The following is a 19,898-nucleotide window of genomic DNA, read 5'->3' as shown; positions in this document are numbered from 1 at the left end:
ACAGAGAAGCAGCTATGAGCTCAGCAATAACTCAAAGAGCCATGGATATTACAGCCTCGATGGAAGAACACTGGCTAAGACCCAAGAAGTTTCATGGGACCTATAACTTAATTCTAAACTGATCCAATACCCAAGCACAGGAGATGAAAGTTTTAACATTTGCAGAAAACAGTCAGAAAATGTGACTTCTGCCGAGTTCTCCATACAGGCTTGTAATTTTAAAAGTATCCACTGAGAGATGCTTGTGGACAGTTTGCTTTCAGTCATATATATTTTTATTTCATTGAAGATTTTATTGGGCAAGTGGGTGGGCAAGGTAGGCTGGCAGAGTGTGCGCATGTATTGGAATACAACTGTCTGTCTCTTTTACTGAAATAGCCAATTCTATACCAGAGAGCACACTAAGCAGCTCCCTTGGTGGACTACTCACAACAACGAGCAAATGCGCAAGTCCTCATTTGCAAAACCAAATTGCCCATGGAGGGAAAATACCTTATATAATCCCCAGGCCACTGTGTGGAAAACAATTTACTGCAAGGGAAATGGATCCTCGATAACTGCCAATGTGCATACATTTAGGTGCAATAAAAGGAAGCTAAAGTGTAGTAATGTAGTTCAATTTTAGCATGTTACCATGCTTTAGTTTCATCTGTTATAGGGAAAGACTGCGTAATGTGGGCAGTTACTACAGTCAAAGCCATGCAGTAAAGATTCATCCCCTTTTGAACAATTTACTGTAGGGTAAATGTCCATAGTCTCTGGTATAGGATTTGCTTTGCCCCAGTCAAAGGTTATGGAGTTCCAACAGCTGTAACGATGGCTCTTTATTTCAAAATATAGAGACTGGAGATCCCAGTTCAGGTCCAGATTCAGTTAACCAAAATGCTGGCTATGACACACATTCTCAGATTGGGATTCTCAAAGGAGCCTAAGGGAATACATTTCCTATGTAACATAATGATCATTTATCTAGAACTAACAGAGCTCTTCAGCTAACAGAAGAAATAATTTAAACCCAAATTAAAATTCAGAGTTGTGTTCTTAACTCTTTACAGTTTTATATAAAAGTCAGCATTAAAGCTTTCTTTGAAACACTGTCTAAGAAACTGATGCTTAGGCAGTATAAAGCTATTAACAGTTAAAGAAAACTAATGGTGAGGGGACTTTTCTGGTACTATATTACTTATATAACACTTGCTGTTCTCCAATTAAGTTAAATAGAAAACAGTTGTTTGAAGGAATACAGTAACATTAAAAAAAAGACATAGATGTCCCTACCTGTGCTACAAACATCTTGAATACTGACACAGAATTTGGTGATCTAAAAGTTATTCTTTCAATCTTGTAATTTTTTTTAGTTTAGCCAGCACACCAGAGTAATCAGTTTTACTTTTGTTTGCTGACCACTTTACTTAGGTATTCACATATATTTCAGAATTTTGTTATTTTTGTAAACTTTTATGTTTTTACAAACTATACATTTTGGGCTAAGTTTGACTTGTTGAATGCTACTTTAGCATTTAGTATTAAAATTATGTTTACAGTTTTCTTTAGAGTATTTCTAGAGCTTTTAAATATCGTGTCTAATATTTTAAACATTGTTACCCAACTTCTAGGAAACTAGAGTTAGAAAACAAATTAGCCGTTTACTAAAAATACTAGTTTTCCAATGCACTTTGAGAAATTTGAACTGTAAATCTTTAGGGGTGGATTGTTATTAATCTTTCTGCATCTAAAGAGCAGGTTTCTAGCCGCATTTTTGTCATTTATGTGCAATTTTATACCATCCACAATTAAAAACATGTATTGGGAAAGAATCGGCAAGATTCTCATTTGTGCCTGTGCCCATCATTTTACGTAGTGTTGCTAAGGATGTTTAAAAATGGAATTCCAAAAAACTTAATCCAGTTATCGTGTATTCACTGTACAGTATGACTTTTCTTAATGTCATACTTCTTTATATGATTATATTAAGCTAAAAAAAAGTTTTTTCTAAATTTATTCTGTATAATTTTCTTTTGCTGCATATTTATCAAGGCTTTCTGTTTTTATCCTTTGACAACTCCTGATGAATTTTCACATAAAAAATTATTTTTCTTCTTATACACACATTTAGCAGTACAAAGAAATGCTTTATAATTTTATTTCTGATATGCATAGTTATTGAACTGTATCATCAAGTACAGTTAAAACACCATTAAACCTCTAAAATACACTATGCTTTGTGAGTAAATTTTGCTGCACATAAATAAAGTTGTCACACTATTTAATGGTAGTTATCCACAGAACTAAAGGAACTGTATAGCTATTCCAATTGCAAAGCAAGAAATATAGTCATGTAAGTAATATATGAGCAGTGGAATCTTTTTAAATTTTTTGTAAAAGGACTTGAATAAATCAATGTAACCTGGTTAGTTTCTCCATGCTTAATTATGATAAAAAAAAAAAAAAAAAAAAAAAAAAAAAAAAAATCAGTCCCTGAGCATTCAGCTAGAGTTTTTTATTCTTATTTTTAGCTATGCCAATAAGAAAATAAGGAGTCAAGTCACAGATCATGAATAAGAATGGGTCAATGATAGCTGGACTTAGTCCACTGTAAATGTATGCAGCATGTGATTGTACTTAAGATGCAAAATATTGTCAGTTTTTAATTTTTTTAAACACCCTTCTTTATCCTGGTTCTTGGCAGTTCTCAGCCTTTTTATAATAATGAAGTTGCATTTAAATGTCAGTCATCTGGCATTTGTTAGGATGGATTTTCTGGGTTTTAAGGTCTTTGATGGATTTGTGATCTCTGGTAGGTTGTCCTTGACTGTTCTCCACTGCATGCTCTCTTGTAATTCACTAGATTTTTTTTTTATACATACACACACACAAAAGCTCTTAGTTCTGCATAAGACTAAGATGAAGGAACCATTGATTACTCCAACATTTCATACCATGTCTGACAGATTCCAATTTTAGAGATTTGATATTTTCAAATAACTTAAGATAAAATATTGTTCACTCCCTTGAATAATGGTACCTGGTAAGAAAATTGTGCTTGTTACCTTCTCAAACTCTTTTTAGATTCCTTTATAGTTTTCAGAAAGGATCATTTTAAATAGAACAGATTTGGACATCAGGCGGCATTGTTACATTCAGATTTCAATCATATATTTATAATAGCAGTACTTAAATGTGCAAATGTGGTGGTGCTCAATCAGGATGCCACAGCCCTATTATTTTCCCGTGGTCATTTTTTCTGACATTTTCTGAGGGTTGCACTGGGTCTCTAATAAGATTGAGAACCACTGTGTTAGAGGCCTCGGTGTTCATCACTTCAAACTTACAGGGCTCCACATTCAAAGTCACTACCAATGAACTCTTCCAACATGCTTGTATCCACCATAGGATTCTCCAAGGCTCCATGCACATCTTGTCCTACAATTAAAAACATGGAAGAGCTTGAATTCCATCAGTGACATCTAAGAGAAATCAATAGTCCAGATTCCAGTGCAAGTAGAACCATGCTGTCTGCTTTCTAACATGTACAAAGGACAAGTCACAGCAGCCCTGCCTTTAGCAAAGCCCCTTTCACACAACAGAAGGGACCCATTTTCATTTGAAAATCCAGTTGCTCTGTAAGAGAAGACATTGGGAATGTAGAAAGCAGTAAAGACATCGTAGACAGTGGCAGAGCAGTTCCAGACATTGGAAATTTCTTCACAACAGTTTGAGATCTAATGTTGCAACACCAGCACATGCTCCATCCAGTGAAATGTCAAGTCCAGATCTATATTTTGAATTCTAGAAAACACGTCTTTCATTTCATAATGATCAGCAGGTTGGGGTTAATACCAATATAAGACAACTGGCTTAGAAAGCAAATGTTCCAATATGAAGATCCAGCGTCTACATTTATAAATTTGGTTTTGAAACATTGGATTTTTATAGCTATTCTCCTTTATGTTTATTTGACTTTTTAGAACAGGAATAAACTATTTGGAATTTGATGCTGAGCTTTGGCTTCCTATTAATCTGCTAAGACCAGAACACTGACACATCGGATTTAGTCATCAGTAGAAAGGTTCAGTACTTTGTCCTTTGTTGCTTAGTAACTGAAGGCTATAAAAGGATTTTATGATTATAAAGTCTATAGGATTAATGAGAACTTTGAAAAAGAGTCAGGTGGAACTCCCCTGAAAGACAAACACACACAAATATTTTGTAATCTAATTTTGTAATAAGTACACTCTAAATCAGGGGCATCAAAGATATGGGGCACAGGCCAGATCTGGCCTGGGGAACCATAACCCAGCCTGCAATGCTGCCCTGAGTCTTAGAGTGGACCCACACACCACACAGGGCACCCATGCAGGACTGGGTTAGGATACCCACTGTATGCAGCACCCGTGCCAGCCCCTCAGCCTAGATCTGGCAGGCAGGGCTGGTCTACAGGACTGATCTGTTCATGGACTGGCCCACACCATTTATCCAGCTTGCAGGGATGGATGAGTTTGACACCCCTGCTCTAAATAAGTAAGGTGGTATAGACAACACTGTTGGGTTTCTATGCATGTCTATGCTGCATCAGATAATCCTGGGTATGCCTCTGTAAAAACACCTCCACCACCCACTCCCTGTGTGCCACATGCTGAAAAATCATCTTGTAGCCATTACAGAAGCTCTGGGCACACACCACAAAGCAGATGGTTACATCCCCTCTCCTCACTATACGATGCACATAAAACCCAGCTGGGGCCAGCTGCTCTTCATGGCAGCAATGCTTACTACAGACAATGGAATAGACATGCCATAAAGGGGTCCATCAATAGCTTACCTTTGGCTCTCTACTGCCCAGGCTCCTCATTCCAGGAGGATTCACCACTCGTAACTTTAGACATCAGTTAACTGTAAGCAACATCTAGATCTGAGCCTGTCAGCAGTTCCCTTCTATGTGCATGTCAGTGCTTAGGTCTGAAGTGTAAGACCTAAAAAGACTTTAGGAAACGTGAGATTAGGGAATCACTCACCCATTACTGAAACAAAGTTCTCTCCATTTTATCTAAGTTTAACTTTAAAATTCAAATTGCAGGCCTCTTCTTGACAGCCAGGGCCTTGCCTCCAGATATACTATTAAAACCTGACCTCTGCACAACAGGTAACAGCTTGAGGAGGTGCCGTCTCCAGCTCCTCATTCATCTCGGTGAAATTTAGAATGCAAAACTCAATAGGAATCCCCAGAAATTTAAATATAATGAACAGAAAGAGCAAAACAATGTTTTGAAACCGCACACCATGCACAGATGGAATTTGCACATTTAAAAGGAACACAAGTCAGGATCATTGCTGATTTTTTAATTTGAAGATTACAATTCATCAAAAACTAAAACCTTTTTGGCACAAGCTTCTATTGAAACTTTCATCAGGAAGGTTTCTTAGGCATGAGAGAGAATAACATCGCCAGAGCAAGTGGCTCCCTGAAGCTCAAGCTCTGAAGGGGAAGATGGTGCAATCCACCAACAGCACTGATCTCTGAACTGCTTAACTTCCAAAAAGTGCTTCCCTTGTCCATAGATGTGTACCCCAAAAAGGGATCAATTTGAAAAGCTACTTCCCCAGGAGAAACTCCCTGGAAGATCCTCACTCAACAGCTCACAGGGGCTGCAGTATCAAAGATGTCTGCTGTAGGGGAAACGAATCAGATGGAGAAGGAGAAAGACAAAAAAAAAACTGTCCCTCTGACCAAACAGCTTCCTTGCTGAGTTACTGTCAGAGATCATATCTTTAAGATCACCTATGAAGGCCATATTTGATGAGGTTAAAGCAGAAATAAAATTAATTTGGGGAGATAAAGGTAGAGGAAAACTAGCATTCAGCGGTAAATCGTCAAAATTAAATCGTGATTTAAAAAAAGAAAAAAAAATGGCTTGTAGAGAAAACTCAGGAGAAAGAATCAGGAGACAAAAATAACATGAAAAAAGAGGGCTCCTTTAAAAGCTGTGGAGAAGGGAAAATATATAAAACAGGTTCTTCACTCCTTCCTTACAAAGAAAGGCGACAGTCCTTATAGAGCACACAGAGTTCTCCATGTTCTCTTCTCCCCTGCCAGCTCAAACAAACCCAGAAACTCTGGGAGGATATAAGGTTGTGGATAGGCATTGCCTTAGTTTCAGGAAACACAACCATTTCCTGGCACAAAAAAGTGAGCATACAGGCATTCAAGCAATTTTTGGCAGAAAAACCATAGCCATTCTACCACAAAGTGTTAGCTCAAACTGCAATCATCACCACCACTGCAAGAGCTGGGGCTGTAACAGTAATACTATTGGGATGGCAGGGATAAGGAGAACAATTAGTTATCTTGGTCCCTACCACCCCTGCAGGTGTGTGGGTGTGGGGGGTGGCACAGGAGGAGAGCAGTCTCTGGCAGCTGCTGCATTTCATCAACTCTCAGCTGATCATTTACAGCTTTCCCCACTTCCCCAGCAAGAGAGAGGAAAGGCTGTCAGTGATTGGGTTGTCCTGGGGGTGGGAGAGATGCAAGGAGCAGCTCACTATCACCCCCTGGGTAGACAGCGTGGCTCTGAAGCCAGTTTGCAACTCCCCCACCAGGGAGCTGGAAGGCCTGTACGCCCAATTTCTCACCACATTTCCATGGCATGGAAAATTGCCCTGAAATTCTTAGCACTGCAGTCAAACTCATGTCCATAACCTAAAGTACAAGTGGTTCAAGACCTGTCAGGCTGCGTTAAGGAAAGTGACAGAACTACGTGAGATTACAGCACCTCTCAGAACAACAAATATAATATGGATTTTTCTTTTTAAACTTCTTCCCACATCAAGCACAGCAGTATATTATAAAGAAGAAAAAGGAAGGCCTTACAATCGTTGAGAAAGTGAGCTTAATGAAAAGCACCCTGGAAACTTAGCTTACGTAATGAGACAGTGACAAGTAGCACCGTACTAGCGAATGGCAAACTGTTAAACCACAGAAGAGGAAAATGCCAAAACTACAAGAGAAAAAAAAAAAAAAAGACTGGGAAAAATCACAAAACCAGGGGTATTAAAGAGAACTTGAGCAAGATTGAATTATACAATGATTAAAAGAAAAAAGATTAAAGAAAAAGATTAAAAGAAAAAAAATGAAGAGGGAACACCATAAATTATTACATGGTGTCATGCCTTGATGTGGGAGTCAGAAACCTTCCAGAAAGGAATTCGATACTCAGACAGGGAAGGGTTAAACAACCTTCTTTATTTATTTGAGTGGTAGGATGAATGGCCACATTTTGGGAAAGACGTAATAGGTAAAACAATAAGGATCATTTAGGGATCCAAATGAAAGAACTTGGACTGGGTAAACATTTAAATTGACAAGTAGAACTAGGCAAGGGTGCCCACCATCACCACCGCTGTTCACTCTAGCCATGGAACCAGCTACTACAATAATGCAGGATTCTCAGATAAAGGAAGGACCAGTGGAAGATAAGATAGCTCTCTATGTAGATGATGTGCTGCTTTATGTAAAGCATCCTCTTTGCTCCTTAAAAACAATAGTATTCCAGATAGATGCATCTCACTCTATAGATATAAAATTGTAATAAGTTAGAAATGTTAAATGCTGGCATTTGCAGAAACTTAAGCAGGAATGTGAAAAACTTCATAAATTTAAGTGGATTAAAAATGCAATGAAATACGTAGGTATTAACCTTACAGAAAAGCATGAGGATTTCTGATTCTTTACAAGTCTGGTCTAAACCAAAAGTGCTCAACCTCCAGCCTACAAGACCGTATCATCTGGTCCTTGCATCACCCTGCAAGTATGAAAATTTGATGGTGGGGGAGATGCAGCAGCATAGAGCGCAGTTCCCGTTTCCAGGCCCATTGAGATCAGATGACATAGCCCTGCATGCTGGAGGGCACCATTGTATGGTGAGATCTGGTGTACAGGGTTGGCCCGCATGTGGTGTTTGGATAGCATGTGTGGCTAGGCCAGCATACCAGACTGCACCATGGACTGGCCCCACACCACTCATCTGGACCACAGGGCCAGAAGGTTGAGCACCACCAGTCTAAAATAACAGTATTTCAAAGAACAGATAAGAATGTAGGTTTCCTGGATGGGCAGAATAGCTACCATTAAAATGAACATACTCCCAAAACTTCACTTTTTATTCTAGTGTTTACCTCTATGTATACCACAGAAAACTTTAAAGGCTTAGCAAGCGGTTCTCTTGAACTTCAATTGAAAAAAAAAAATAAGAGGCCAAGAGTGAGTACATCAGTATTACACAGGCCCACCCAACATAATGGCATATTATCACACAGTTCAACTGAAAGGCATTATAAACTGGTGTAGAGAGGTTAGTCTAAAGACAAGCAGAAGGCAGGAAAGGGTGGCACTTTGAAGACTAACAGGTTCAGAGACATGAGCTTTTGTAGGTAGCAACCTACTTTGTCAGATGCTACCTTCTGCCTATAAGCTGGTGTGTGAAATCTTACTTCAAAGTTATGAATTGCTATAGAATGAGAACGGTGTGAGGAAATGTTTCCCAGATATAATTCAGGCCAAAACATTGTAAAGACTAGGGGAGCACCGATAGGGATTTTTTGGGTCACTACCAACGGCTGATTTTTAGCAAGCCATATTGGCCGATACAGATCCAATTCCGATTTGCAGCCGGGCAGCTTGGAGAGCAATATCTGGCTGGGACAGAGCCGTGAGCAGCTTATCTTAGGGGTGCAGGGCGTGACTTCTGCCGCTGCATGCACCCAAGACAACGTAGGGGTTGTGGCCCAAGATCTGCATGTGGGCTGGGGCCAGGGTGGCACCGGGCTCTTCCTGGTGGGGAGCTGGGCCAGGCCTGCACTCAGGCAGGTGGCAGTGGTGCTAGGAGGAGGGATTTTGGGGGGATACAGTGAATTTTGGGGTGGCTGCAGCTCCCCCCCTGTAAGCCCACTCCCAGCGCTGCCATAGCCTGCCACAAGTGCAGCCCCAGCCCAGCCCCACACCAGGAAGAGCCTTGCACTACCCCGATCCCAACCCACAGCAGCAGCCAGCCCTCCCCCTATGTGCAGATCCAGGGGCACATGCCTCCTAAGCCCTCTTGGGGTGCATGCAGCAGTGGGAACCACCCCCCAGACAAGCCACTCACAGCTGCATCCCGGCCTCTGCCCCGGCTGTGCATCATCGCTGCCCCTACCCCAGCCTCACTTCCTTCTTCACCATTAGGGTCTTGATCTGCTCCCTACCCCGCCCCCCACACACACTTCTTCTCTCAAAACAGACTTACCAGCTGGATCTGGCCACTCTCCACAATGCCAGGCTGTGCTTCTGACCACCTGGAAGCTTCCTTTTAACAGAATGAAAAGCTAATATCCTTCCTGTTTTTTAGCTGCTAAATAACATATTGCTCAAACATAGAAGCAATCACTACTCTCATACACTCCCCACCCCTACTCACTGAAAACATGGTCTGCTAAGATTAGGGACATCCTAGTGATGGAGAAACTGTCCCCTCAGGTGAGATTATTAGAAGAGAGACAAGAGGCACAGATATTTAGAAATACAGATCCCATTCCTAACCTACACAGAGAATAACCGTTTGCCAGCCAGTAAGCCAGAATAATGAATGTCATATTTATGTTATGTCAACTATAGTAGGCACTAAGCTGTTTAATGGTGATATACTATAGCATTTGCTTGCATTCAGTTGACCACAGGAGACAAAGGAAATGAGTAGGTAAGACTGCCGGAGGCAAGAAGTTTAAGGTATAAAAAAAAAAAAGACAGGTCAGTGAAAAGTCAGCTGAAGGTTGCTTAGAGTTCATTTAGTGTCCATATACTAGTTAGAGCTTGTTTAGGACATGGAATACTTTACAGAAGGGATAAAAATAAGCATATTAGGTTAGGTCCTGATTAATACTATCAGGTACATCAAAGTTATGTTGTAACCATGACAGTCCAAGAATTATGAGAGAGGCGCGGGTTTATTTAGTCAGCTACACAGTTGTGATAGTTAGACAAGCCTCTAAATGGAAGCTTGTGACCTGAAGAATGACTTGTGTTGGAAAGCTGGTCTATCCCAACCATGCAGTTGTTCCAATAAAAGATCACCACCCAAAAAAATCCTTGCTTCTCTCATAGGCAGGCAAGGTTTTTTGAGTAGATGTGATTTTTTTTTTTTAATTAGATCAGCTGAGTAGGTGGAAAAAAGTTCTTGGCAAGCTTTCATGCACAATCACCCTTCTTCAGGCATAGGGAGTCCCAATGCCTGAAGAAGGGTAATTGCACCTGAAAGCTTGCTAAGAACTTTTTTTCCAACTTCTCAGTTGCTCTAATAAAAGATATCACATCTACTCAAAAAAAACCTTGCCTGCCTAGGTCCTTAGACCAACATGGCTACAACCAAAAACCCAGTTTGCTTTTCATATATATTTTCTAGCTTTATTTAGCAACCTTTTGAAGCTGAGCCAGATAATAGAGTTAAAAAGAAAACCAAAAAACTAGGTTAATCTCCAAATCTTTGCTCTTTGACCTTGAACTATAGTTCTTCCTGAATAGTCAGTCCATTATAGATGAGATGAACCCAGAAAAGCACTTCTTTAAAATCACAGTTTTTAAGCCTTGGTAATAAGCCTTATTCCCTATCAGGCTGGCCACTTATTTGAGGCTTTTAAGAGTTTAGGACTTAAAAAAAAAGATTAAACAGAATTCTTGTTTTTCAGCCATCACCTTGCAAGACTGAGGACTCTAGCTTCTGTAGTAAAGAATGTAAATACAAATACTGTAAGAAACAGAAGGCAGTCTAAACATCATAGGATGTTTTCTCTGTGCTCATGAATTGCAAATAACCACACATTCACAAGTATGTTCAGTTGCCAGTCCATCCCAAAATCAACATCAAACCATAGGCTAACCAGAGTTTAGTTAGAGGCAGTATTTGCATCTTCTTTTGAATACATGATGCTTAGTAGTCTTGAAAGCCAGCATTCCAGTGTTACTGTACCTTCAGAGCTCAAATCAACATTGAAGGCTGGTGGCATAAAAAGCAGTGAAAGACTGCCAACTTCAAATTTAACAGGTGTTTGGTGTCTCAAGATTTTCACCTTATTTTAAAGCCACAAGTCTGAATGCTTATGATCAGCTCATAGTTGACTTCACATTTGCTGAAGATAACTTCCGCAAGATCATACAAAACCCTGTGCTGTTCTTTAAATATACCAACTCCTGTTAGAAGTTTACTTTTGGATTCAGCATTAGTTACAGGACTCTAGATACTAATTTCTGTCATAGGTGTGGTTTAGCAACCTTTTATGACACTGACTCACCATAAGTGACCACCATTTCTTTACATTATACCTGTATTACAAAGGTATGCTGTATTCATTCTTTTGTGCATTAAAAGAACTTTCTTTATACCAGTGATTCCTCAAGCAGGGTGCCACGGAACTTAGGGTGCTTCTAAGAGATCCTTTTAAGAGGGGCTATCGAGTGCTGCACAATTTTAGCACTGTCAGGTGTGCAAACATGATTTACATGATAAACTCAGGGCCCATATCCAGACAAGCGCAGCCACGCAGTATGTGGCGCTGCAGAAACATCTGCAGCGCCACATACTGCACATTCAGTTGTTCTCTGCAAGGGAGCAGCACTCAGTTGTTTGCTTGGTTTTTTTGAGCCCTGGATATCCAGGGATCAAAAAAAGCCTGGAAAAAGGAAAAAAAGAGCAGAGTGGCATATGCAGGGGTAGCGCATGCCGCTCGAAACTGGAGCCTGGCTGGCCAGAGCCACACTCTGCTGATGGCCGGGCTCTGCAATCAGAAGGCCCCCAGGACAGGCTGCTGTGGCCATCATAGTGCTGGCCCCAGCCTCCCCTACCCCATTCGGGGTAACTTGCCAGAAGGTGCATGGCACAAGCATTCCCAAGGAACAAGTAGTGGTGGCACAAGATGCGCTGCCATTAGTTGTCCCCAGGGAACCAAACATCCATGCACATGTGGACACAGCTAGGGTTTGCAAATAGGAATCCATAGTGTTAAAAGTCTTCTGCCCTGCTTTGCTCTTTCTAAGTTTTCTGCAACAGAATTGCTCTGTTCTTTTCCTACAGTTAAAAAAACAAGTTAAACTTAAGAGCTGACATTTTCTGAGGAATACCTTGTCTATCAGGTTGCCTTGAATCTAAAAAGTTTGAGAACCACTGCTTTATACAATGTTATCTTCCAGGATGTTCTCATTATTTGACATTACTTTTAATAGAGTTTTCATTCTTTTGTCTGAGCAGATACTGTACATCCAGTCAGCTACATGGATTACATTTCACAACTAGCGACTATTATAGTTAAGGAGATGTGAGCAACAGAGTTGCTGGAACTCTTCCAGAGTCAAAGTGTCATTGCCACCAGAGTCACTGGGACATGCTTCAAAGTTCTCCTAAACCCTCATTATGAAAGTTACTCAGGGTTGTTAGGTACAGTTTATATGAGACCTATTTAGATATCAAATATTTAATAGTTATCCAGTACCACAGTTCACTGTTAAAAACTTACTAGTTTGTTTAATTGAAATGTTACCTTCCTGAAAGCAAAACCAAGAAAATTCTTTAGCTTTTCAGATCCCTTTGTTTTTCCTACATTAATAATATGACTTTTTTTAGCTTATACAAAAAAGGAACACTTAAAGCATAGCTTTACCTATTCCAGATCATAGTAGGGAATGCTCACAGCAAAACAGGGGGTACCCATCCCATACATGCCTTGAAAATACTCTGGATAAGTCAATAAGCTTTCTTGGGCAAGCTTATTGGTGCGTCATGAAGGTGATGGCATGCCATCCATTTTGTTTGGGATGTGTTGTGCTTCACTGTGATCCTCCCAACTGGTCCTTTGATGCTACAGAAGCATCCTTAGGATTACAGAAGTTTCCAGACATAGATAATACCTTTAGGTTATAAAGCTGAGGTTCAGCCTCTCTCATCACTTTCAGGTTGCCTTATGTCAAGGACGCTTATATTTAATGACACAACAAATACACCAATTCAAATTTAAAAAGGATCAACACAACTAGGAACATTAGCAACACAAATAGTATGAGCAAAGAAAAAAAAAGTTGCATTTTCTTTGCCTTTGATCTGATTTTGAAACTTCCAGGTTGCAATCAGTGTCAGGAAGCCAAAGAATTAGGTTTTTTCCCCCATTACAGAAGCAAATAGATGCATATTGGTGACGAAGAAGGGAGGAAAAAAAGACTAGTAGGATCTGGTTGATAAAATCATTGTGACACCTGGCAAGCAGCTCTGAATGAAAGACTATTTTTTTTTCTCCAGTTAGAAAAGTAGTTAAGATAAGATTATGCCCGCAGAAAAGTCCAGGGTAACCAGCTAAAGAAGGTACCAAGAAACAAATGACACTCAATTTCAGAAGAATCTTGTCAGGCAAGGTTTCTCTCCCACTAAATGAAGTGTCTCTCTAGCCCCATAAGTGATGCAAGTCCCTGAAGACTCTCAGCGGTCTGTTTGCATTTTGAAGGTTTCTTGACACCCGCCCCCCTGCTATTTGCTACCATCACACGGAACTGTGGCATCATGGTTGCCTTTACTCCTCCTCTCTGTGGTATAGAGAGACCAAAAAGGAAGCATTCCAGCATGCATGCCATTTATCCTAATTTACTCTATCTAGTATCTAATTTAGTATTTCTACATGTTGGACAGCATTTCATTTCTGATTTCCTTGGCTTTTTTTTCCTCAAACTGAAATTTCAAATTACAAAACCCTGATCCCATACCTGGAATATGACACTCATAATTCCTTCTGAAATAGTTTTTCTTTCAGAAGCTGTTGAACTACTTGAGAAGGTAAACTCTTACCTTCAAAGAATTGTTGCAGAGCCTCGTTTTCATCCAGCACATCCATGACCAGCAAGTGAAGTTATATTTTTCTTGGCAGGTTTAAGGATATTCCATGAAACAGTAGTACTGTCCTTTCTTTTCCAGATAATTATGAATAGGTTCAATCGTGTAATTTTGCAAATAGGTTCAATCATGTAATTATTTTGCCATGAGAATTAGATCCTTAGCTGATCATTTGCCTTGATTCAAAATAATTTAATTATTTCAAAACTATTTGTAGAAAAAAATTTTTAAAGCTTCTACTTCACGTAGAAGAGAATCTGACAAGATCTCAGGAAGAAAACTGTAGAAGGTATATTTATCTCACTTTGTGTGAGGAAAACTACATACGCTACATGTCTATTTTCTTCCTTGTTTTAAGGACCTTTGCCCCCAGTAATGGCCATAGTTACACATGCGCACACTTGAAGGAATAAAAATAACTCATCTTTTATCTGTCCTTTCAAACTAGCATATTTGTGTACACAAGTAATACTACGTATGAACAGAGATATGGACGATAAAGCAGCAACAGCAACAAAACTACCAGATTTAAGTATATTACATTAACAATTGATACAGAAGCATAATAACCGAGTGCTTCACAAACATGCATATAACCTTATAGCATACCTGTGAATTAAGGAAGTAACATCCTCATTTTACAGTCCTGAAGTTAAGGCACTGATTATGCAATTTGCCCAAGGTTGGTCAAACAGAAAACTTGTGACAGAGCTTGAGACTGATCCAAGATCTCCCAAACCAACTGCACTTCAAGACCAAACAGATGGGAAAAGGTGGCCTACATAGAAAACCACTATGCATCTTCCAAGTAGTCTGGCCATTCCCCAGACTAAGATAGTGGGCACCTCAGAGGCATTTGATGTGGGACAAAGGTTTGAGTACAAATTCAAGAAACCTAGGAGGAGGCCAGTTAGAAACCACAAAGATAACTACTGTATAATTGTAGTTATATGCCACTAGTTATATGTCCCTAGTCTGATACATTAGTTTCATGACAGACCGTCTCTTAATCATAAAGACTAGACAATAAAATTTTAATAGTGAATGTTACATCTTAACTACAATATAAATCTATCTTACTCCTTTTCTACACACAGTTAATAGAAGAAAAAAGGACATCAGGTTCATTTCAATGCATCACTATTCAAACTGACCTAATGGCCAGAGTCACTTTTTCACAGAAATTAGAAATTACTAAATATATCTTCACAGTCCCTTGTTGCAAAAGAAAACATTTATGATAAACTTTAAGATATAAAACAAGGCCTTTTGGCCTTAACCGTTTTGCTTTTATACTGAAGTGAGCTTTTCTAAAAATAAGTTATTAAATCATTATTAGTTTGTCACTAAGTCACTAAGTATTGAATTACACAATAAAAATAGTTTGCTTTTTAACAAACAAGTATTCTTTTCACTGCTTCAAATAAGAAATAGCGATAATTTCAGGTGCTTAAGAAGCACTTCTGCCTATAGCACAGAAAGGTAACCTCAGAAAATCACAGTAACACTTGATGAAAAGAGCACCAGAGTAAAACAGACTTGTAAGCTATATGGCAGGCAACAGAATATTAATAACATCTTGACATGAAGTTAGAATTCACATGGACTTCCATAGTGGAAAGGAATGGACCAGTAGGAAGGACACATAAAATTCTCCTCAAGAGAAGTTTCAGTGCATACATTGCTGGCAATGGATATCAAACTAAAAAAGAATGAAACTTTGTTGGAATGATTACACCAAAAACTCTTGCCGCCTTCCCTGAACCATATGTATGACACACTTATGTTTATGTTTAAATAATTTATTTTATGTTAAATCTTGCATCTTTTTCCATTTACATCTCTGCAGAAGTGAGTACTCTCTCTCAAGTATACATTTAGTGCTTAACCCACTTAACCAGTCTTCTTTAGAATCATTCATAATAAAAATATCCTAATTGCCAAACGCTTGATTTTTAAAATATAAAATGTAAGCTCATCTTTAATTGTTCATTGGTTTATTTAGCAATAATCTTACAATATTTGCAAATGGCAAATTGCTGTCATAATCAAAAACAAGCCATGTTTTCCCCGAAGTGCTTAGCGTGCGATAAATCTGCCACTCATCAATGACAACATTCCATTTATCCCAATCAACTGTCTGCCACCAGACCAGAGAAACCTTGGGGAGAATGGCAGGAGCAAGCCAAGTGGTACTTCAGCCTAGAGTCATTTTTCTTAAGGAGACACGATTCTTTTCATCAGTTTTACAGATGGAGGGACTGCCAGCAATAACCATATCTTAAGGTACCATCCAATAAGTGCTTAAATGATTCACATGTGCAGGGACAGTTGGTGGAAAGAGATGCACAAGACATTATTTGGATCCTCCAAAAAGTAGAGATAAAGGAAGAAGATTGAAAGAGAGAACAAAGGTAAGTATAAAGAATAAAGGAAGAAGGCAAAAAGATGGAATGACCAGAAGGTGCTTGTGACAAAGTTAGACAAAGGTTTGATATCTAATATGTTCAAGTAGTGAATCGTATCACTCTCCCTTCATAGAGAACAGCAAGAGATGCCAAAAATTAAAGGCAAAGCACATAAATCTCTCTTGCAGACTTCTGTACAGTACAGATTTGCTGTCAGAGAGGTCAATTTTTTTTTAAAGTTAGGAGAACCCCAAGTCATTCTGGTTATTTTCACGTGTGTTGATTTTCTAGATCAGCAATTCTCAAACCACGGTGCTGGGGGCACCCTGGGGTGCCACCAGATTTTCTGAAGGGTGCCATGAGATGTTAGGAGATAAGCAGATAAACTAAGCAGATAAGCACAGGCTCAGGCTTGTCCCTGCCTGGACCACACCCCATTCCCGCTAGCCTGGCCTCTTTGCAAAGAAGCAAGCACTATAATCTATAAACTGTAATACTCAATTCACAAAAGCTATGGAGGGGTGCCTAAAATCCAATGATGAGCGCCTTAAAACCCTCTATTTTAGATACTACAATTGACTGCAACTGAAATAGATATTTGTTCCCACTTTTTAGTAAAAGTTGACATCTACTTATTCTTTTTATATGTATCAGCAATTCTTTTCTAATAAGTACAATAAAGAGTGTTTGGGGTGATTGTATTTGTCTGTTTTTTCTGTGGCAATGCTGTATTATAAACTCTATAGAAGAAAAAGAAATATACTTATTTTCAATCTAACATTTATTTAATCAGAGGTTTTGTTTTCAACTGTAAATTACAAATCACTAATACACCCGCAAGTGCTTGCCACATTTTGTTCAACTAAAATGTTATGTAAGCATACACAGCATAGGTCAGTTTAAAACAAAATCACAGTAACTTCTTAGTGCAATTTGCAAAAGGAGAAAGATCTTGGACCCACTTCTTGGAAATAAATATCAAATGACAAAAAAAAGAGAGAGCCAATTTAGAGTTATGTGTATTCACTGAAGTTCATGCATGCACCAGATGGTAGGGAGTTAGACCTCTTCCTTGTAATATCCAAGTTTTGCCAGTGACATCTCTTTTCTCAGCTGCATAACTTCCCAAAACATCTGATCCACTGTAACACAGAAAAGCAAAGAAACATTACTGAAACAAATCTACTTAAATTTTCCCACATTCAAAATCCTTCTCTATTCTGCACAGAAGAACACAATGTTTGTATACATGTTTTAAGTATCTCATTTGACAGACAGATGTCATCACAGTCTGAAGTGAACTCTGGTAACTTTAACTGCAGGTTAAAGGTTCAAAATATGCTGTCAATCTGGAAATGAGGCATTCTTAAACTTTTAAGTGGTCTTCAGAGCTTACAGATGCAAGAAACTCAATATTAAAATAATGTATTTGCTGGCAATGTCTGGTCCATCAGTCCCCGACATCTAGTACAGTACTAAAGCACTGTGCATTAGAGAAACCTTGAATCTCAGTTTTAAAGGGCTTAAGACTATTAACCCCTCCCCAACCTTGTTGGCTAGTGGGCCCATTCCCAGCAAAGATTTTCATCTAAGGAAATCCTACCACCCAATACTTAGAACAGTTTTTAAAACTAGCCTGGCTAATATCACTGCAGCTCTTCAGGCCATAAGCCTGGAAGTGGCTCTCATGCATGTGTTTCTTAAAGTCACTCTACTAGATATGCGAGCTAGTTCAAGTTTTTCTCAGGTAATATTTTTTTCATATGAACAGTGAACTTTTAGAAATCCAAAACTTTCAGATTCTTAGATTCAGATTTTTTGAAAGTATGAGAACAAAATAAAGTGCTGCTTTTTAGCCCTGCTTCCCCACCCATTACTCCCCACTTACACAAGCTTTTGAAGTAGTAAAATGGAAGAGAGAAAAGGAAAAATTATGGGTAAATGAAAGTGTTTGTCCTCGAAACCTGGGAATTCAAAAGGACACTGCAATTTTTTGTGATTATACCCCAACCTGCTCACCCATTCCACAATGAGTTCTGGCATGATACAATAATATATTAATATCAGTGACTCACGATTTTTTGTTTTGAAAAAGTTTTAGCAACTTAACTTTTTTTTTTTATTGCATGCATCTAACAAAATAGGTTTCTTTGTGATCCACACCAAATACTCAAAGGCACTACACACATATTATTTTCATCATTACACGATCAAATACTAAAGGCAACAAAGTTTCCTTAAATTATAATGAATGCAAGGGTAATTCAAGTGAATAAGTGAACGCATTTTTAAGTGAACGCATGAGTAGATTTTGTTTTTAATTTAAGAAATTAATAAAGTGCATTTTCAACACCACCTTTCAGAAAATCTGGGGGGAACTATTTCATATTTGCAGAAATGAGATCCATATCTAAAATTTGAAAAGATTAGCAGAGACTGGAAACGTACGTAGCAGAACATGTGAAGGACTCTCATAAATGCCTGTGTGCATCTCGTGCATGATATAAATTATCTGAGAAAATATTTGCACAATGCAACACATCTAATCTACACTTGAAATTAAATGTACAAAAGAACTGCTTCAAAATTAAAAGCCACACATTTTCCAAATGTACTCCCTGTAATTTTCTTAACTTTTTAGTAACTACCACAAAACCAATATATGAATTAAGTATAACTGAACCTGTACAGTATGTAGTCTTCATAAATTTAGCATAAATAATTCAATAACATAAAGCAGTTGTTTTTAAAAGTAAAGTACTGTTTATTATAGGAGTGTCAAACATAATGCCTGCAGGGGATTCAACCCACGGGTCTCGGACTAACCCTGTGCTCCACATGTGGAGCCGGGCTGGCATGTGAGCCATGCCTGATGGAGTCATGCCACAGCCAGCACACAGGGCCTGTTTGGCAGAGTGCTGCATGCAGCATTCCCCCCATGCCAGCTCCCTGTGCTACATGCAGTACACAGGCTGGCCAGCTTCACATGCAGTGTGCAGTACACGCCAACCCCACTCTGCATACAGCGTGGGGGGTTGGCACAGGGTACACACTGCACATGGCACCCTGCCACACCAGCCCTGCATGGATGGTTTGGAGCCCCATCTGGACCTGCCCCAGAACTAGCACACAGGGCAGGTCTGACAGGGCACCCATGCCCTGTACGACCCCTCTGTGTTGGGTACACTTGGACTGGTCTTATGCACTGGCTTCAGTGAGTGCTTCCAATCTGTCCTATCAACCGGCCAAAAGATCCTTGGTTTTGGCCCCATTTGATACCCCTAGCGTAATGTATTCTCACAGTGGTCACAACTCAAAAACAGAACATCAGCATGCCTGAACCCATTTGGGGTCAGCTGAGAAGTCAGCTTGTACACAGGGTAACATGCTGCAGGATCCAGGGAAAACTGCAGGATTCTCAGCCAAGAAAGGATCAACCAAGAGACCTGTAACTTGGAAGGACTGGACTCAAACGCCTAAGATAGGAAACAAAGATGCAGACAGCCCCAAATCATGACAATGATATCACATTAATCTTTTAAAAAATGGCATTTGCCCAACAAGTTAGCAAAAATTAACAGTTGCAACAGGGAGC

General features: G+C 39.3%; 2 protein-coding genes across 3 annotated transcripts in view; both read right to left on the bottom strand.

Annotated features, from left to right (window-relative positions):
* The window catches only part of MYRFL (myelin regulatory factor like), a 68,969-nt gene extending 65,505 nt beyond the window's left edge, over positions 1 to 3,464 (bottom strand). Inside the window, exon 1 of the mRNA XM_059726081.1 lies at positions 3,333 to 3,464. Within this exon, the coding sequence (XP_059582064.1) occupies positions 3,333 to 3,439 (107 nt within the window). The 5' untranslated portion in view covers positions 3,440 to 3,464. The remainder of the gene's footprint in view (positions 1 to 3,332) is intronic.
* Positions 3,465 to 17,066: 13,602 nt separating this feature from the next.
* RAB3IP (RAB3A interacting protein) overlaps positions 17,067 to 19,898 on the bottom strand; it is a 66,782-nt gene continuing 63,950 nt past the window's right edge. For both annotated transcript variants that reach the window (XM_006258671.4, XM_019493556.2), the window contains one exon: positions 17,067 to 17,445. In XM_006258671.4, the coding sequence (XP_006258733.1) occupies positions 17,363 to 17,445 (83 nt within the window). In that variant the 3' untranslated portion in view covers positions 17,067 to 17,362. The remainder of the gene's footprint in view (positions 17,446 to 19,898) is intronic.

The sequence above is a fragment of the Alligator mississippiensis genome, chromosome 4 (assembly GCF_030867095.1).
Source record: "Alligator mississippiensis isolate rAllMis1 chromosome 4, rAllMis1, whole genome shotgun sequence".
Taxonomy (NCBI): Eukaryota; Metazoa; Chordata; order Crocodylia; family Alligatoridae; genus Alligator; species Alligator mississippiensis.
Note: the sequence above shows the minus strand (reverse complement) of the source record. Positions and strands in the feature narration are given on the sequence as shown.